At 31.9% G+C, this 17,371-nt stretch overlaps 1 protein-coding gene across 2 annotated transcripts in view; it reads right to left on the bottom strand.

Moving 5' to 3' along the window:
* LOC143232746 (protogenin A-like) overlaps nt 1-17,371 on the bottom strand; it is a 154,862-nt gene that overhangs the window by 109,394 nt on the left and 28,097 nt on the right. For both annotated transcript variants that reach the window (XM_076468543.1, XM_076468544.1), the window contains exon 2: nt 1,570-1,715. In XM_076468543.1, the coding sequence (XP_076324658.1) occupies nt 1,570-1,715 (146 nt within the window). The remainder of the gene's footprint in view (nt 1-1,569; nt 1,716-17,371) is intronic.

The following is a 17,371-nucleotide window of genomic DNA, read 5'->3' as shown; positions in this document are numbered from 1 at the left end:
ATGTGGCTATATTGTAATGCACACCACTATGACAAAGGAAGGCACTGACTATAACTTCAAGATTTCAATTGAATGTATTAGCTCAGTTAAACGCTAGTTTTAACAACAGGGTATAAACTAAAGACGAAGTACAGTTAAAGATTCAAGAGACTCCTAACAACCAATCTGAAGTCAATTTGAAATCAGCCAAACTCAATTCACATTTTTCTCAAAAAGTGAAACCTTGTTCTTTCTTTTTATCAGTACCTCTATACTGAAGACATATGTAGCCATATATATTACTTATTTCTGTATTAGAAATTGTAAAAGCTCTATCCCATCAAAATAGTTTTACCAGAAGACATACTTGTTCAACACGAGTAAGACATACAGATCAAATCTGACCTCCAGCACCTCCTTGTTATTCCCTGTGGAGGCTTAAAAGTACATGCCAGGTTTGGTAACAATCATTGCACTTGTTAATTAGTTAAGCAGAAACACACAAATACTGTCATCAAATAATGATTTAGATTAACTACTAATTCTTTACATAATACACTAACTTTAAGTACATTTCAGCAGACAGTTTACAAAGAAAAGCACATTTTTTTTATTGAAATTGAAAATGTGATTAAATGCATTTTACACATTTTTTATCCCAATCAAGAATAAAAATGTTATGTGCTTTCCAAGTTAAATAAACTTTCATACTGAAATTCTTGATGACAAAGAGACCCACTTGAAATAAAAATGTATCTCAGAACAGCTGGTATAGGTATTAACACTTTTACTAATAAAGCAGATAACATTTCAATCTTCCTAAGTCATCTTCAGGTTGACTGTTCCGAGATACATTTCAGACTGAAAATCACTTCTGCCAATGACAAGAAAAAAATATTTAGTCTACACTTGCATCTGTTCTGGTAAAGGGTGTATCACTAACTTAACGAACAAATACAAGGCATGTTAGATGAAAATACAGCAGTATGAAACACCTCAGGACAATTTATGTGCACATGCACACCACCACTTCTATAGATGTCACATCAAATCAGAAGATATATTAGACTAGCATGATGAGATTTAAGTCTTTATAGAGTTAAAATAAAAGTTACTGATTGTGACCTCAATGATAAGTCCCACAAACCTTCAGTTGAGCAGATGCATACCACAGACATTAGTACGGATTTCATCAATTGTTGAAATAATGAACTTTGCGATACAGTTGTTTCTTTGCCCAGTTATCAACATAGCATTGCACAAAATAAAGATGTTACAGGCAGGCAAGATGGAGAACGTTTTGCCAGTAAAACTGGAGCAAATAATATGACAGTAAACTTGAAATTTATTCTGACAGCACAATAATGACAAAGTGTGTTCCAAAAACATAATAGTACTGCTAAATTGAAAAACCAAAAGGTTAGATGTCAGCATATGACCAAAGTATGGAATATAATATATTATTTATAGTTTCTGTCGTTATATGATTTTCTCTGCCACTACAACAATTGAATATATTTAGGAGGTTTTCAACTATCATGTAGCCCCTACAAAATGTTTATGATTACAAACTCAATGGTCTCAACTCACTTTATATAACCAGCTGAATTCCAAGGTTTCATTTTCTGCTCCTGAAAATTCTGGACAGTTGAGTAAGAAGGGCTCATTGGGTAACACCACAACTTCAGAAGGGGACAACTGCATAAAATGAAGGTTTAAATCTGTGTCCTCTGATCCTGAAATATAACAGATGTAGAAAGATAATTTACAAATTCCATATAACTCATTATATTTTAACTCAAATATACTTTTTAGTGTTTTTGTTCACTGACACAGAACTATTACTAGAACATTTTTTTTAATCATTGTCTATATACAATTATGTTCCTAATAGCTAACACATCCTGTCACAAATCCCAAGAAAGAAGATGCTTTAAACTACAATTACTACCTTTTTCTTTTAACATGGCTTGTTTATAAAAATTTAAATAAAATGTGGACAAATAATTTACTTAGAATAGCATTTAAGGTTGGCTTCTTGAATTCCTAAAATAGTAACAAACATGATATTATGGTTTCAAGTAACATTTAAAATATGTCTGGTCCCATTTTATTAGTTTATTTTTATTACTAAAGTAACTTTTTAATTTATCTTATAAATAACTGTTTACTTTCCACAGGGAGTTGCATGTTCTAGTGAATAGAACAAACACCAAGTAATTTGTAAAAAAAAATCCCTTTTGAACCTACTTGTAGCTAACAAAATTTACTGTTTACATCAAGTTAACATTCTTTGCACAGCCATATGCACAAAAATGACAATATTATAGGAAAGATATTTTTAACCCTAAAGACTTTTCAAAAGCAATTGAGTTCAGGTTTTTACCATTTTGTATCAAGACTTATTAAACCTGTTTCTCTGACATCATTTATGAATATGTGATGTAAATGGCATCAATTTTCTGTTTATGAATTTTCATTATGTCCAAGTTTTACTAGGCTTGATTATATGTACAAAAGATTTGTCTGTAATTCTAGAAAGTAATCATTTTTAAAACTATGACAGAACAAATAATTCACACAACTGTTGTGTAAAATTTCTTAGCTTCGTAACTATTTAATGCAAAAAATTAATAATAATTATTATTAATAGCCCATATGATTACCTGAGTCTGATGATTAATTAAAAACATTGTTTTTAATATAATCAGATAATGAATACTAACTCATTTTATCTTATGTTTTGGCTGATAATACAGGCCTCTAATGATTTTATTGTCTTGAAGTTTTTACATGTTCTACAATAATTCCTGTATACTAAATCAGAAAATAATATCCATTTCTCTCCATCACAAACATGTTTTTCATAAAATGTCATATGTAAAAGTAAATAAGTGAATCATCATTTTCATTGAAATCAGGTCACATTTTGATATGCTTAAAATATTGACAACCACTAGCTATAGATTTCTCTAGAGCAATCACAGTGTGAGAGCTTTACTGATTTTTTCTAAAAACCAAATATAACATGTTCATTGTGATAAACAAAATGATAATTTGAGCTAAGAAAGTTTTTTGTTCTAGATTTGTAAAAAAAAAAATCTTTACATGATGTACAAAAATGAATATTTTCAAAATCTGCATAGCTGAATTATAGAACATCCATTATTAGAGCCAAAATAACTTTTAAGAAGTTAACTTTGCAGGCCAATATGTAATCTGTTATCATCCTTGAGATAGACCATTTTGAAGTGGCTGGATTTTACACTTTAGTGTGTTATCCTTCTAACTAGGGTCTTCTCCATTATAATTTGAATGAACAAACTACTTGAATGTCTTAAAATGGGTATTCACATTTTTCTGACTTCTATGTGAGGTGTGTTATCAGCAAAGTGGATGTAAATGCTTCCCTTTTCTTTCATTTTCTTCTGTGCAATTCATATCCTATTACATCTCAGCCACTATTCAAACAGAAAACAAGTTCTTTTGAGGGCTTCCTTGTAGATGAAAACAGATTAACAGCCAAAATATACATAAAAACTAGTTAGTCATTAGTATTTAGTTACATTAAGAAAAAAAAGTAGTTGCTAATTTATAATTAGACTTAGGTGGTCTTGCAGCCACTAATAATGACAATATTATATATCTAATCACCATAACCTGACTTTAATTAAAAACCTTACCATTTCCTTTTTCAATCTACTACTAAATTGTATTCATTACAAGATATTTTCAATCTGTAGAAATTAACATATATATATTAGAAATGTTACCTGACTGATCTAATGCAAGCTCCATTCTGAGTTCCTTTTAAGTATTATTACCATTACGTTGTTCATCAATGATATATAAAAGAATAATGTAAGCTTTATTTCTCAACCTATATACTTCTCTAAAAACTGAAAATTAAAGAAATTGGCTGATCTGATATAAAATCTTATGAACTATCATGATTATAATTCCAAACCAAAATATTCAAAAGCATATGTAATGCTTTGTAATTTGTAATGTAATTCAGCTTTGATATGTAATGCTCAATATCTTTTAACAGTGCATTAAAAGGCCTCAACAAACATGAGGCGCCAGATCAACTAAAAATTTAATTGTGGTACTTGGTATTTTCTCCTATTTTAGGTCTGCACTAAATAAACTCCAATCTAGAACAGTTCTGGACTCTTGGAAGTCTAGAACTATTTTCGCATTGCTTGAGTTCTAATCAAACTCTGTTTCTAGGACTTTAAATGGCAGAGTCAGAATTTCGTTGTTTTAGGTTTTTTTTTTCTTTGTTTTGTTTTTTCCCCTCAGTTTTTTCTCCTTGTCAGGTTTGTGATATTATAGAGCAGGAAGGTCAGGTTCGCATGGACCTATTTCTCCAAAAGAATGAATCGTTTTAATTGCATCACACGTTACTAATTTCGTGCAATTTTATTTTTTACTTCCTCTAAATTGAACCAATCAATGAACGCATTTAGACTCATACGAGCCCAACCCAACATCAGTTAGTTCAGGCAAATATATTAAGTGGTTGTTGAATTTATGTGATCGTTAGCATTCACTAGTTCGTCCATTGTTTAGTCTCAGCAAGATTTTCCAACATATTTAAGGTCCTTGTTTTAAATTATATCGTTTTTACTTCGTTTAATCACATATATCATAAAAAATTAAAGTCGTAACAATCATAATAATAAAAAACGAAGTGTCAGTCACGTTCGATTACTCCGAATTTCTTAGAGTTACACGAGTACTAGTCTACTATTTTTCTCATGTAATACTTCATCTTTTGATTGCTTATTCCCGTTTTATTTTAAATTAATCACTAACGTAGGCGTATATAGTTCCTACATACTTTTCTTGCTGTATACATGGAAGTGGCTTCGCATCTTATTAACGTACATGAAAAATAAGTCAAGTTAGCGCAAATCTATGCTTGAGAATTATTACAAAAAAGCCTTTGTTTAAACAGAACGAAAAAACCAATTATCTGAAGGGAAGATGACTAACTGGGCCACACTCCAACCTGAATATGCATCTGTAGTTAAAAGACGCCCGCCGTGCAACATAGAACAGCTGACGAGAAACGAAGTTGTGTAAAATATTTAAGACATCTTAATGTGTATTTTGTGTTGTTTTTTTGTATAGTATGTTTTTAATCACTAACCAAATAAATTTATTCCGACTACAAATATTACAGCCGACGTGTAATTTGAACACACGCCAGATCCTGCACGTGAAAACCCCAGATATCATGTAACACCTGAACTTTTGCAACCAAAATTAATTTCGAGTAACAATTTCTCCAAAAATTGTAATTAGTTTGAGAAAATTTAAGGAAAAGAAAAAACCGCGGAAAACGAGGATCGCGGATAATCTAGGCACAAGTGCAACTTCCATTTACTGCTATGAACAGTAGCGAAGTTAGGTTAGGCACACCCGGCTCCTAGATTTGAAAATACTTGCAGGGGCCTAATACATTATATATACGTAACTTGCGACATATAAGATAGCTCGTTTAACAAAAGCATTTGTCCTTTATGCCGTGTCACCGAATTTCCAATCCCATCCGATTTCGGATTCACTTTTTCAGAAAAATTTAATTTCATAGAACATTTAACACCTGAATACTGCTACAATCACAACTTTCATTAGAAAAAAAAAATCAAGTGAGTGTATTGAAATCACATAGTAAATGGAATTTTATTAAAGTTAATCAATACAAATCTGTCTTAAAATCGAATTTAAAACCAAAAGAAATATATAAATAGTAATCTAAAAGTTCAAAAACACGTCCTTAACCTAAACTATTAATCAGGCCATTTTGGTGCCATTTCAAGCCTTTGGCAAGCGAAATTTGTGAACAATATTCTGAATTAATAGTTTCAGTACATTTTATGAAAAAACATGTTAGTGTTCCAACTGTGAAACTGATGATACATGGCTCACATATTAAACTCAATTTCACAACTTGAGCCACGGGTGTACTCTAAGAGTGACAGTCAAATCTCACTATTAAAGAGTTGACCGTAAGTGCTGTTAACTAGTTGCCTTTCATCCAGCCCATCAATAGTTTTGCATGAATATCTAAAACAAACAAGTTACAAGCAAGTTTACATATGGATATCCTAGCTGTCCGAAATAAGAAGTGGTATAAAAATACTGATCCTTATGATGAGAAAATCAATGTCCTTACGATCATGGTGTTACTAATAAATTCTTCAAGCTAAGCTCATCCAATTAGAAGCAGAATGTCCACACGAGTACAAACTTCCACTAATTTCCGAGATAAATAATTATGAGACCCAACTATTTACCAAATAAAAACATACCTTTGCCTTTTGTTAAAATAACAGTACACAGCAAGATAAAAATATTCGAAGCCATGCAGTATAGAACAAAAAATATTTTCCCACAGATAAAGCCAGTAAAGAAAGTGAACCCAGTAACATGACAGTGAACTCAGACATTTGAACTGATAGCACCATACTGTCAAATGAAGAATGAAGAGGAAGCCCAAGCATTTCAGAGGCAGTCATTTGATTGAAAACAGTCACCTGGTGTTAATGAACTGTTTCGAAGAGACTAGCAAATTTTAACAATGTTTCATTGGTTGTTTAACGTGTATATTAACTGGTAGACTTGTATCTTTCAACAATGCAATTTATTAGTAATAGAACTCTAGTAGCTAATACCACCCTATATTTTGGTAATAAATTTTATTTTTTGTTTAGGTTAGCATAAATATATGTTTTGAAGTCAAAACAACATGTAATGAATTGTTTGTTTGCTTTTCAAATATACTTCAATCTACTTCTCTATCTAGCACTTTCTGGTCACAGATATTACTCTTTCAAAAGTATTTACTACCTTAACCGAGGGTTCTATGTTTGGAGGATGTTATATCGGTCTGTTGATATAGTTTCTTAATGTATTCTTTATTCTATACCGACCTACAATAGCAAAAATGCCAGAGACTCAAACAAAATAATGCAATGAATCAATTTTAAAAGTCAATCGACGCATTTAAAATTGCGTATTTTTTCGCAAATCGTCGGTTGGATTTTTAACTTTAATATATACGTTAGTTATTTAAAAAATATATTAAAGAAGCAAAACTTCAACAGTGGTTCTAAACGTTTTTGTTCCCGGACCACACCGATTTTTATCTCGGCGAACCACAATAGGATCAAGACACTATGCTGTCACTTTCTTTCCATAATTATGCAACCTTTCCACGAACCACCTGAAGGGAGCCCGCAAACAACAAAATGAGAACCACTGCATTGAAGCACACCGTCAAACACGTTATAGTCTTAACTTATATTAGGAATTTCATTGAAATAATCTGTTAAAATTCACTCTACAAGCTACAAATAAAAAATACATACCAGGTCTAAGAACTACATTACTGGCATACAATTAACAACACATAGATGAAAAAAGGAACACAAATTTAGTTAAAATAGTCTCAGTCGAATCAAATGTTACAGCTTGTACTATTTCAAACCATAATAAATGTAACAAAAATGTAACTCGGTGTATTGTTGACAGTATGTGAGTACTGTAAATAATTAGATAACATCTTGTAACAAAGAAATGTTTGTTTAGCTTCCAAGTAAAAATTATAAAATGTCTAAAACACGATAACCCAAGCCATCTCTATGCGCAAAACGCACGGGGTTAGAAAGTTTAAAACCGGTTACAATTCATTGTAGCCTTTAGGCGTTGGTGCTTACGTCAAGATGTTACTTCGATCATTCTTGCTTATGCAGGTAGCTTTATATTCAACATACGCGTAGCTAGCTACAGATAGCAATAAACGAAGGTAGGTTAAGAAGAGATATTATGTAGAAAACGCTACAATAAAACGTTCGTTACTTTGAACATTCATCTAGTGAATAAGGTAAAGGTTTTATTCATCTCCACAACACGCTTTAAGACTTATTTTTATTCACACTTTGTGAGACACTGCTAGATATTCAGACATATACCATCGAAGTGAGAAAAACCTATTCTGTAATAATCAGAATGTAAAGTAATAACCTACAGGTAAGAAAAATACCGAAAGATCTGATTGCAAAGTTTCAAATACCGTATGATTTAATTTACGAATCTAAATGACATTAACAAAAAGTTTTACTTGTACAACTGTAGAATCAAAAGTATGTATGTAAAGGTCCTTAGGTCTGTCTTAAGTTTTAAAGATATGATCACAGTAGTAAAACACATATCCGATATAAAAACATCACAGTAATAAAACACCTTATATTTATCTGAAACACACTGCTCGTGAGCAACAACAGTAACGAAAAACAGTTGAATGAGTGGAACCATCCAAACACATCAAAATATTCTGTTGTATAGATTACTACACCGTTTACATTTAAACTTCAACCAAGGAATATAATAAGTATTACATATTATATTATTTAGCGAGTTATCTTATATTATTTAGAGAAAAAAATGCAAAGACCAGTCCATGTAAGGAATATAAATTTGCTTGTTTCTTCGAAAACGTTTCTACGGCAGATTACGCTAACGTTAACACAAAATGTATGCCTAGAGGAACAAAGGTTTCAACACTAGTTCCACAACCAAATGTAGGGGCCTAAACCTCAAATACAACGTTTCATTATGAAATGCGATATGTACGCTCAAGTTATTCAAATTTCATAGATAAACAAATAAAGAAACAAACATGTAACTTATCAAGTAACTGAATAAAAGAAGAGACTCGATAACTTCGCATTACATACTTTATTTCTGACTGGGACTGGATGAATTGGGATCATATTTATAACTAACGCACACATCTAAAACTTAGTCCAATTTAATAGAATGTAACCTCATTCAGTATCTAACCAATATCATGTTGCGTATTAATCTCGGATGGGTCTCCGAGTTATTATGTTAGGTATTAATTTTCAAATAACAGGAAATTCGAATTTAGAAGTTTAATGTCAAAATGTATCAAATTTATGCTTTTTGCCAACAAGCTTGATATACGCAATTTTCTTAACACAAATATATTTAATATACGAGAAAAAAAAAACAATACAATTTATAATAACTGTTATTACAAATAATTATTATTGAAATATATAAAAAAAAAATTTACAAACTCGCAAAACAATATTCATATCTGTTCAGTAACTGAATATTTTATCGAAGATCCAGGTCCCCTATGAGTAAATTAATTTTATGTTGATACGCTAATACACTTCGCTTGACAGAAATGCTAGCTAGCTCTATTCTTCACACACTAGTTTTTTTTCTCCGACCACAATATCCAATGTTCTCATAGAAATACTAAGGCCCGAAGTTAATTCACTGGAGTTTGCAATGTTCAAAATCTATAAACGTTCCTGGTCAAATATGTAGTTTTTCGATTAATACGTGTTTGTCAACATTATAGCTTCCGAGGATTATAGTATACTGACTGTAGCGACCAAACAATATTCTATTGCTATTTCTCGGCGTCTTGAAATTCTCGAAAGTTCAACAACGTTAGAAGATACAGCAGTATTTTCGTAAAACATGTATTGTTAATTCTTGCACTCGAGAATCTTCTACAAATTTAGAAAACAGTCAAGACTTGGGCAATACACATTTAACAATATACGTTACATGCATTAAACTGAAACAAACGTAGATATTAACAAATGTATAACATTAAATCCATTACAATCAAAATTCAAACACTGAAAATACAGCTTTCAATTAAAAAAATCTTTTGCGAGATCCATAAACATCACTGAATTTGGTCCAAAACAAGATAAAAAGTTTACTCTATGTACTTCCGCAGATTCCCCGAAAATGTTCAGTTTCAAAAATAAATAAAAACCAAAATTAAGACGTCATGCTGTGTTATAGTCTACAGAGTTCGCAATACTTCTCTTGATTCATGGAATGTGCACATTCTACTGGCGTTACGGCAGTACAAATTACAACGTTAAGAGTCCCTTACATGATGTTATTTTAGCGTATACTGACTACGTAATGGACAAAACACTACTGTATAGTGTGGTAAAACTAATGCCCTCTTTAAGCGACCCTTTGGTCCCCCTTTTAGGGAAATAATTCTAGCGGCCGATTAGAGAAAGTAGCAAAATTATAAAAAAAAAAATCAACCCGGTAATGAGCATACGTAACTAAATACACTTTTTGCTTATGTAAAAAACGGCTGGTTTGGTTAGAGAAAGCACTATGTAGAGGAGCGTGTTTTCCATATATAATTTTCTCTACAAACGAGTTTTCTCGTCTTCACGGATTAAATACACTTCTCTTACGATCTAATAAAATTAAGTTGCGTTGCTTCACTCATTGGATACCTTCACTGTTAACAATACATTTGGTTGTAAACCCAAATAATATTTTACAGGATTTGGCCAGCTTAGGCGATTTAGGTTAGTCCTAAGCTTTAAAATCCATATACCAAACTAACAATACAAAATAATATCGTTATTAAAAGTATATTAATAAAATGTAACAAACTGGATATTTTAAACATTCTAACCAGTACTACTGATGAAAATACACGACAGAAATAAGTGTACTTTAATTAGGGAACGCTCGCACACTAGTTGTTAGCTTCACATATTCTTTAATATTTAATATTTGTTGAGCAAACTAAGACGTATAGCCAGATACAGGCAAAACCTTTCACTGCCTCCTTTAAAACGTTTAGCGAAAACCATTCAAACCTAACATCTGTGATAAAATGCTACAGTTCATGTTACTATTTACATGTAGAGTTAAGTCGCAAGGAATTACCAATTATTTATGAAGATCATCACATAATACTCCTTTGCGGAGTTCAAACACCCCTCATAATCCACAGAGACCCTAGCGTACCGATCAAGCTACCCCCTTTCAAGCTTATCGTCCTCTAGAACAAATTCATCAAGAAACCTTCCGTGATATCTGAACAAATTTACCACGCTTGCTCCTGCTAACTTGAGAGTATTGTGCCCCCGGAACCCAGAAAAGTGTCAGGAAAACGAAATCCGGCGCCAGATTCGGACTCGACAACCCTTACTAGAACACCCCACTTTGCCTTTCTTGGTGCACTTTAGATAAAAGCAACCGAAATCCGCCTGGCAAAGTTTGGTCCTATTCACTCCAAAACAGTGGGAGGACTTTGCAAAAAAAAAAAAAAATCACAAACACACAGCGTGAATAAATACAGGATACAAAATAATAACAAAATCCGCAATCCAATTATAAAAGACCGACAACACCCACACTGACTTGAAGCCGAAAGGCGGAAGACTTTCGAAACTTCGTCCTCAACAGGTTATGTATCCACAACAAGCAGTTGCCGTCCTTTCTACAAAGTTTCATCATGAATACTCTGCCTAAACACTATCAAAGAATAACAAAATATTTGTTATTAAGCACAAAGTTCTGCCCGTCACACGTATCGAAATTTCATTTCCAACAGTATAAGTTCACAGCCTTACCACTGTGTCATAAGAAGGGGAGACAAATAAGAAAATAAAAATAGAATCGTACAATAAATAGTTAGAGTAACGGCGGAAGTTTTAAAAATGTCGTGACCTACAAAATTTCTAAACTCATAATTACTAGTAGAAATATTATTAAATTCCTCAGAAAATTAAACGAGTTTTGTCCTTAACATGTAATAACAGCATTTTCCTTATTACATTTAATGGAACAACTCTTATAAGAGCTTATGAGTGAGAGTAAAAAAGAATATTATATCAACCACATTACCTCTGCCATCTCCAATGCCTACGAGGTCTTTCGTCTAAATACTGAGGTTCATCAGCACGGATACATGTTGAATATTAGTTACGCGAAGCGTCATTATATCACATATCCTGGAATAGTGTTGTGAGTTTCGTTTTTGGTAATGAGAGGATTTCAATTTATCAGGCTTATTAATTTCATATTATACCGATTGAACGATTGTCACGAAATGCAATTAGAAAAGGAAGTTATTGGAGATGGTGACACCAGCTAAATTTTATTCACAACATTTTTTGTTATTTGAAAATAAATAATTTGTAGAGAAATACTACTTGTTGCAACTTCAACATAAAATTATGTCCAGACATGTGATGTATGTAAAACTGCTGCAATAATTTCTCTATTGCTCTTCCACAAATTGTACGAATCAAATCATTTATTTCACTATTTACGAAACTTTTATATCATTTCCTCTTATTTCAATGAGACCTACAGATACTTTGGAAGGTCCTTTAAAACTGGAATGAAAAATCTAGCTATATTTTTTATTGTTAGATTGTTCCCTTAGCTTTTCAAGTCGATTAACTAATGTCTTGAAAGATCACAACTGCACTGTTGCTAACCCAGAATTAAGCAATGTCAAAATACATTAGGCAAGTTTATGTAGATAAAGTTTCCTCATAAATCTACGTGAAAATATGACAAGGTTTATTAAAAAACAATGAAACAAAACCGTAATTTCACGTTAGAAGTTAGCGACAATACTTTTTCCTTGAGATCCACATTCCCTATAATAGGCTCCACGTCTGTAGTGTACACAAATATTAGGGAAGTCGGTACATGAATATATTCACAATGACAACAACGACTGAATATAATACTAGGCTGCTGTAAAATTATACATTTATTCTCACTGAAGTAATTTCAATAATTTACCCTCTTACAGAACAATAATAACAGCCGTCAAACAGCTTAATATTCTTTTAATTTAATGTAGAAATACGTATCAAAAAATGACAGCAACAGTGCAATTTATAATCAACTAAACGGCTCCCAGTACTGTTCCGCAAACGCTAATGTTTACCTAAACACTATTACACTTGCTTCAAACCTTCTACCTATTTCAGACTACTCCCGGTTAGAGGTATCTTTCGTTGCACAGAGTGTATTTTTTATACATAATTCAAATCTTAACACACTTCACCTAAAAACGTTTGTTTAAAAAATTACCAGTGTCTCCATGATCTCTATAACGCTAACAACCTTGGACGGTTTGTTTGTCTTATTTTTTTGCCTTGACAGTTTAATTTCTCTTCATCACAAACGGAAGTTTAGTAAGCGTTTCACTCTTAAATTTATAATATTTATCTACGAGAGTTTTCAATGAAAATTTACCTTCTTGCGAGGTATCAACGAAATAAGAGTAATACAGTTTACTGAAAGCAACGTATCTGAAAGTATTTTAAAAACAATTTTGTTATCCGTCTTAGTACCAACATCATAAGAAAAAAATACAGCTAGAAAAATTCAGATATTAGTTACAACTTTCTAGTGAACCACTTTTAGGTATAAAAAATTAGACCTCACCATGTTAATCGCTTGTTGTTGTTTTCAATTAAGCACAAAGCTACACAATGGGCTATCTGTGCTCTACCCACCACGGGTATCGAAATCCAGTTTTTAGCGTTGTAAGTCCGCAGACATACTGCTGAGCCACTGGGGGGCGTTAATCGCTTGTCTAAAGCTTCACGTGTAATTATTACATAGGCGCATATATCAGCAAGAAATACTATATGCCGTCTTGACTTAAGCGCTGATGAACATCTGGGGTTACGGCCAAAACCGGCATCTTTTCTGATCGTTCGAACTACATCACGAAGTCACCACATTGTTTTACAAGCATTTTTTAAACATATTTTCGTGAAAACTAAAAACAGTTTTTAAAAGATCTTTAAAAAAAAGATAAATTTCAATAAAAGATTATCCACTTTTAACACTACACCCTATTTTTAAAAAAATTCGTTTTGACTATATATTTATGGTAATACTCAAGTAAAATTAAATTTTACACCAAACTAATATACTGTAAACTTGCTCATACAAACAGTTTGAATCGTCCGCTCACCTTAGTACGTAGAAAATTACAAAGCATTTTCAAGAAATAGTCAAAAGATATACAATAACAGTACAAGTTATATCAATGCGTACAATTTAATAACAAAAATTATCATTTAAGTAATTATACTTAAATCCATAAATAAAATGAACAGATGTTAAGAAACAGCACCTCTCAAATAGAGAAAAATACCTGCATTATAAATTAACATGTAAGCAAGAGCGCGTTCGCGGGGAGAGGGAACTAAACTCCCTCCCCCCGAAAATATGAGAAATATTATTGTTTCTTTATTAATTTCGTATACGTATATGAAATTTTTTATTTGATTCACAATTTCACACTTTTTTGCCCTTCCCTGGAAATTGCTTTATAGACCTCCGTGCGTATAAACAAACATGTTTACCTTGACGTGAAAGTCAAGTGAAAATAATCTGGTCAGTAAAACTATACAAGACTTACAAGCGTAAGAAGTGAGGCCACTAAACAACTAGTAAAATACTAGTCGTAACATAGAATTAATTTGGCAAATGATGGTGCTAGTCTCGAACCCATCGCTACACCATTACAATTTCGTCATAAAACCGACAAGCCCAAATTCTGTGATAAAAATCATGCAAACTGCAGATTTTTTTCACATTCCTCTTAATTTGCTCATTTCAAATTCAAAGATGTATACAGATAGCACTTTAGGTCTATATTTTATCTTCCAGAAGTCAATGCCCAAGAGGCCTTTCATTAATACCATAACTCGAAGCTATTTACACACGCAGAAAAATACAAAAAACTTAGTTTCAAAGCCAAAATCCTAAAAGTTGTTACACAGACAACGTAAACTGCAATTCCTTCCCAACACTACCTCTTGTTTTGTTTTTCGGAATCAAAATCAGAAGCATAAGAATGGCATTCGACTAGAGCGTTAAAAATGTAATTTATCAGTCGTAAATTTAAACGTCTGCTGAAAAGCATACTTCGGTATTATCACTTGATAATTTTCATCATTTTTATTTGATAAGGTTGATCAGTAGCCAAATGTAGGTTTTTCTTCTAAAGGAATATTAGCAAATATTTAACTGAAATAAGTACTGCGCGAGTTCTGATGTAGAATGAAACAGGAAGTACTAACCATATGTTTTCAGTAACTGTTTCAATTTACCATTTATGACCAAACTGTGATGGTTAAGCAATCGGGTTTATGATTAACACCTCCACTTGTTTCTAAATTATGAAAAACAATGGCTGAAGGACTGGTCTTCATTTCTTAAGCCTAGTACTATAGGAAGCAAACTAATGTTGTTTCTTTTTTCTCTTTTTATTCTTCTGAACATATAAATAACTTCGAGTATTTCAATAGTCGACATCATACGATAATATAAAGTTTATTAAAGATCGTTAAAAAGGTCAACTTGCCTTCTTGGGTACATTAGTGCAAAATAAAAACAAATTTGAATGTAAATAAATTTATGATACTCTTCACAATTTTATGTTTCAACACTGCAGTGTTATCTAGTGCTTGGTTAAAAAGAAATCAGAATCATCAGCAGGTATCAGTGTTATGTAACTTGAAGAAAAAAAGAAAGTTGGTTTTCCTGAAAATATCATTGTCATTACAAGTTTATATATGGAGAAAATCAATGAAGCTAAACAATTATAAGGCAACATTTCAAATTAAAAAGGTATCATGTAAGGACAAACATGCACTATTAGTTTAAGAAACAACAACAGCTAGGTAAACTTTTCCGTAAAGCTTTTCTGTATAGATTTAATGGTTATTCTTAAGTAGGAATAAAATGTACAGTATATCACCATTGATAACACCTACTGTTAGTAAAGTTAAATATCTAAGATGCAGTTTTAGGTATAATTTGGTTAAAGCATGCGAGTGAAAACGCAATATGATGGCTTGGAAATAAGTAAACACATGTTATAAGTGAATGTGGCGTGATAATACACTTGACAGCGTTTAAAACCTCTTAAGTGTGATAACGAAAATTCTAGGCTTTACAAAGTGTAAACAAACACATCACAGTTTCGACAACATTGACTAATTAATACATATAAAATTTATTGTTTGTAGGTCTATCGGTCAGTTAGTCGAGCTCGATTTTTCCGAATTTCAGTTACACAAGTCCAGTTCCACTTTTTATCCTATAATACTTCCTATTTTCCCCATTCCCATTTTAGTCGAATTTAATCGTTAAAACAGATGTAAATAGCTCCTGAAACTCGACACTTTTTCTGCCTATCAAGAAGAGAGTTTCCAGAGTCAGAAGATATGTAAGATTCAAATAAAAAATAAGTAAAAAATTAACACAAGTCCACGCTTGGGAATTATTATGAAAAATCTTTGTTAAAACAAACTGAAGATACCAATTATCTGTAGGAAAGAGGACGACTCTCTCCTTAGAAGAATAACAGGTGTGTATGTAATCACATGGTCATCGTATGTTTTAATCTTTTATCCAACGAGATCAATATCAATAGCATGTTTGTTAAGTTATATGTACTGGGTTCAGAAGTTGTATGTAACAGGTTCCTAGGAAAATTTCATTATTTCTTTTGTTTATTGCCAGTTTTATACAGAACAGTTTTAGCTTTCAGTCGTTTTCCGTCATTTCTAACGGGCTCGCTAAATATAATATAAAACGGGACACCATATGAAAAAAAGATTTATGGCCAATAACATTCCACAATAGATTTTATAAAAATAGAACAACAACAAAATTGCTAATAACCCATTTTCTATGGTTTACAGATTGAAATATGCTTAAGGTAATTTACATCCCATAATAAATTATTTTTAATTAAAGAACATAGAGAAGCTATCTTCTGTAGCCGAAAAGTTAACAATTTACTCTACTTAAAATCAAAATTGGAATGTTACATAAAATTTCAAAAAAACATTTCTAAAGATGCAATATTTTAAATCCGAAAACCTGATTCATTTCTCTACACACAACCACATACCGGATTATGGGAAAAAATGGTGAGTCTGCAGCATTTATCGTTCATTTTTGACAGATTCATCAAATAAACGCAAGGGAAAGACAATTTGTTTGCCAGTATTTATCCTTACAAACTCAAATTAAAACTTGAATTCAATAACACAGAGGACATATTGAAAGGTGCTTAACCAATAAACTAACTCACTAATTGCCCTGCATTTTCAAATTCCTTGAAAATGAAATGAACTTCTTCGATAAGTGTAAACGATAACCTTCAGAACTCAAATATTTCACTCTCATTCAATTTTACTTTTATTTCCTATATAAAAAGCATGTTGTCCAAAAATAGAGAATCTATGACGCATCTCTTGACAAATCCAAAATTATGATCAAATTTCATTGTTTTGCAATTGCTCATTCGTGTCCTAATTAAATAACTCAATTGTTCCAGCTAATTGTGAACATAATAATTATATCCTGAAGAAACTTTATTGCTTATAACAGTACTTAGTTACTGTTCGTCTTTTCTTTTTAAGCTGCAATTTGATTTTCCCAATATGTTTACTTATACCCACACTGACCAAATGTGTAACATGTAATTGCAATACACACACACACACACACACAC

Source organism: Tachypleus tridentatus, chromosome 11 (assembly GCF_004210375.1).
Source record: "Tachypleus tridentatus isolate NWPU-2018 chromosome 11, ASM421037v1, whole genome shotgun sequence".
In the NCBI taxonomy this organism is placed as follows: Eukaryota; Metazoa; Arthropoda; class Merostomata; order Xiphosura; family Limulidae; genus Tachypleus; species Tachypleus tridentatus.
This window is presented reverse-complemented; position numbering and strand designations above follow the sequence as displayed.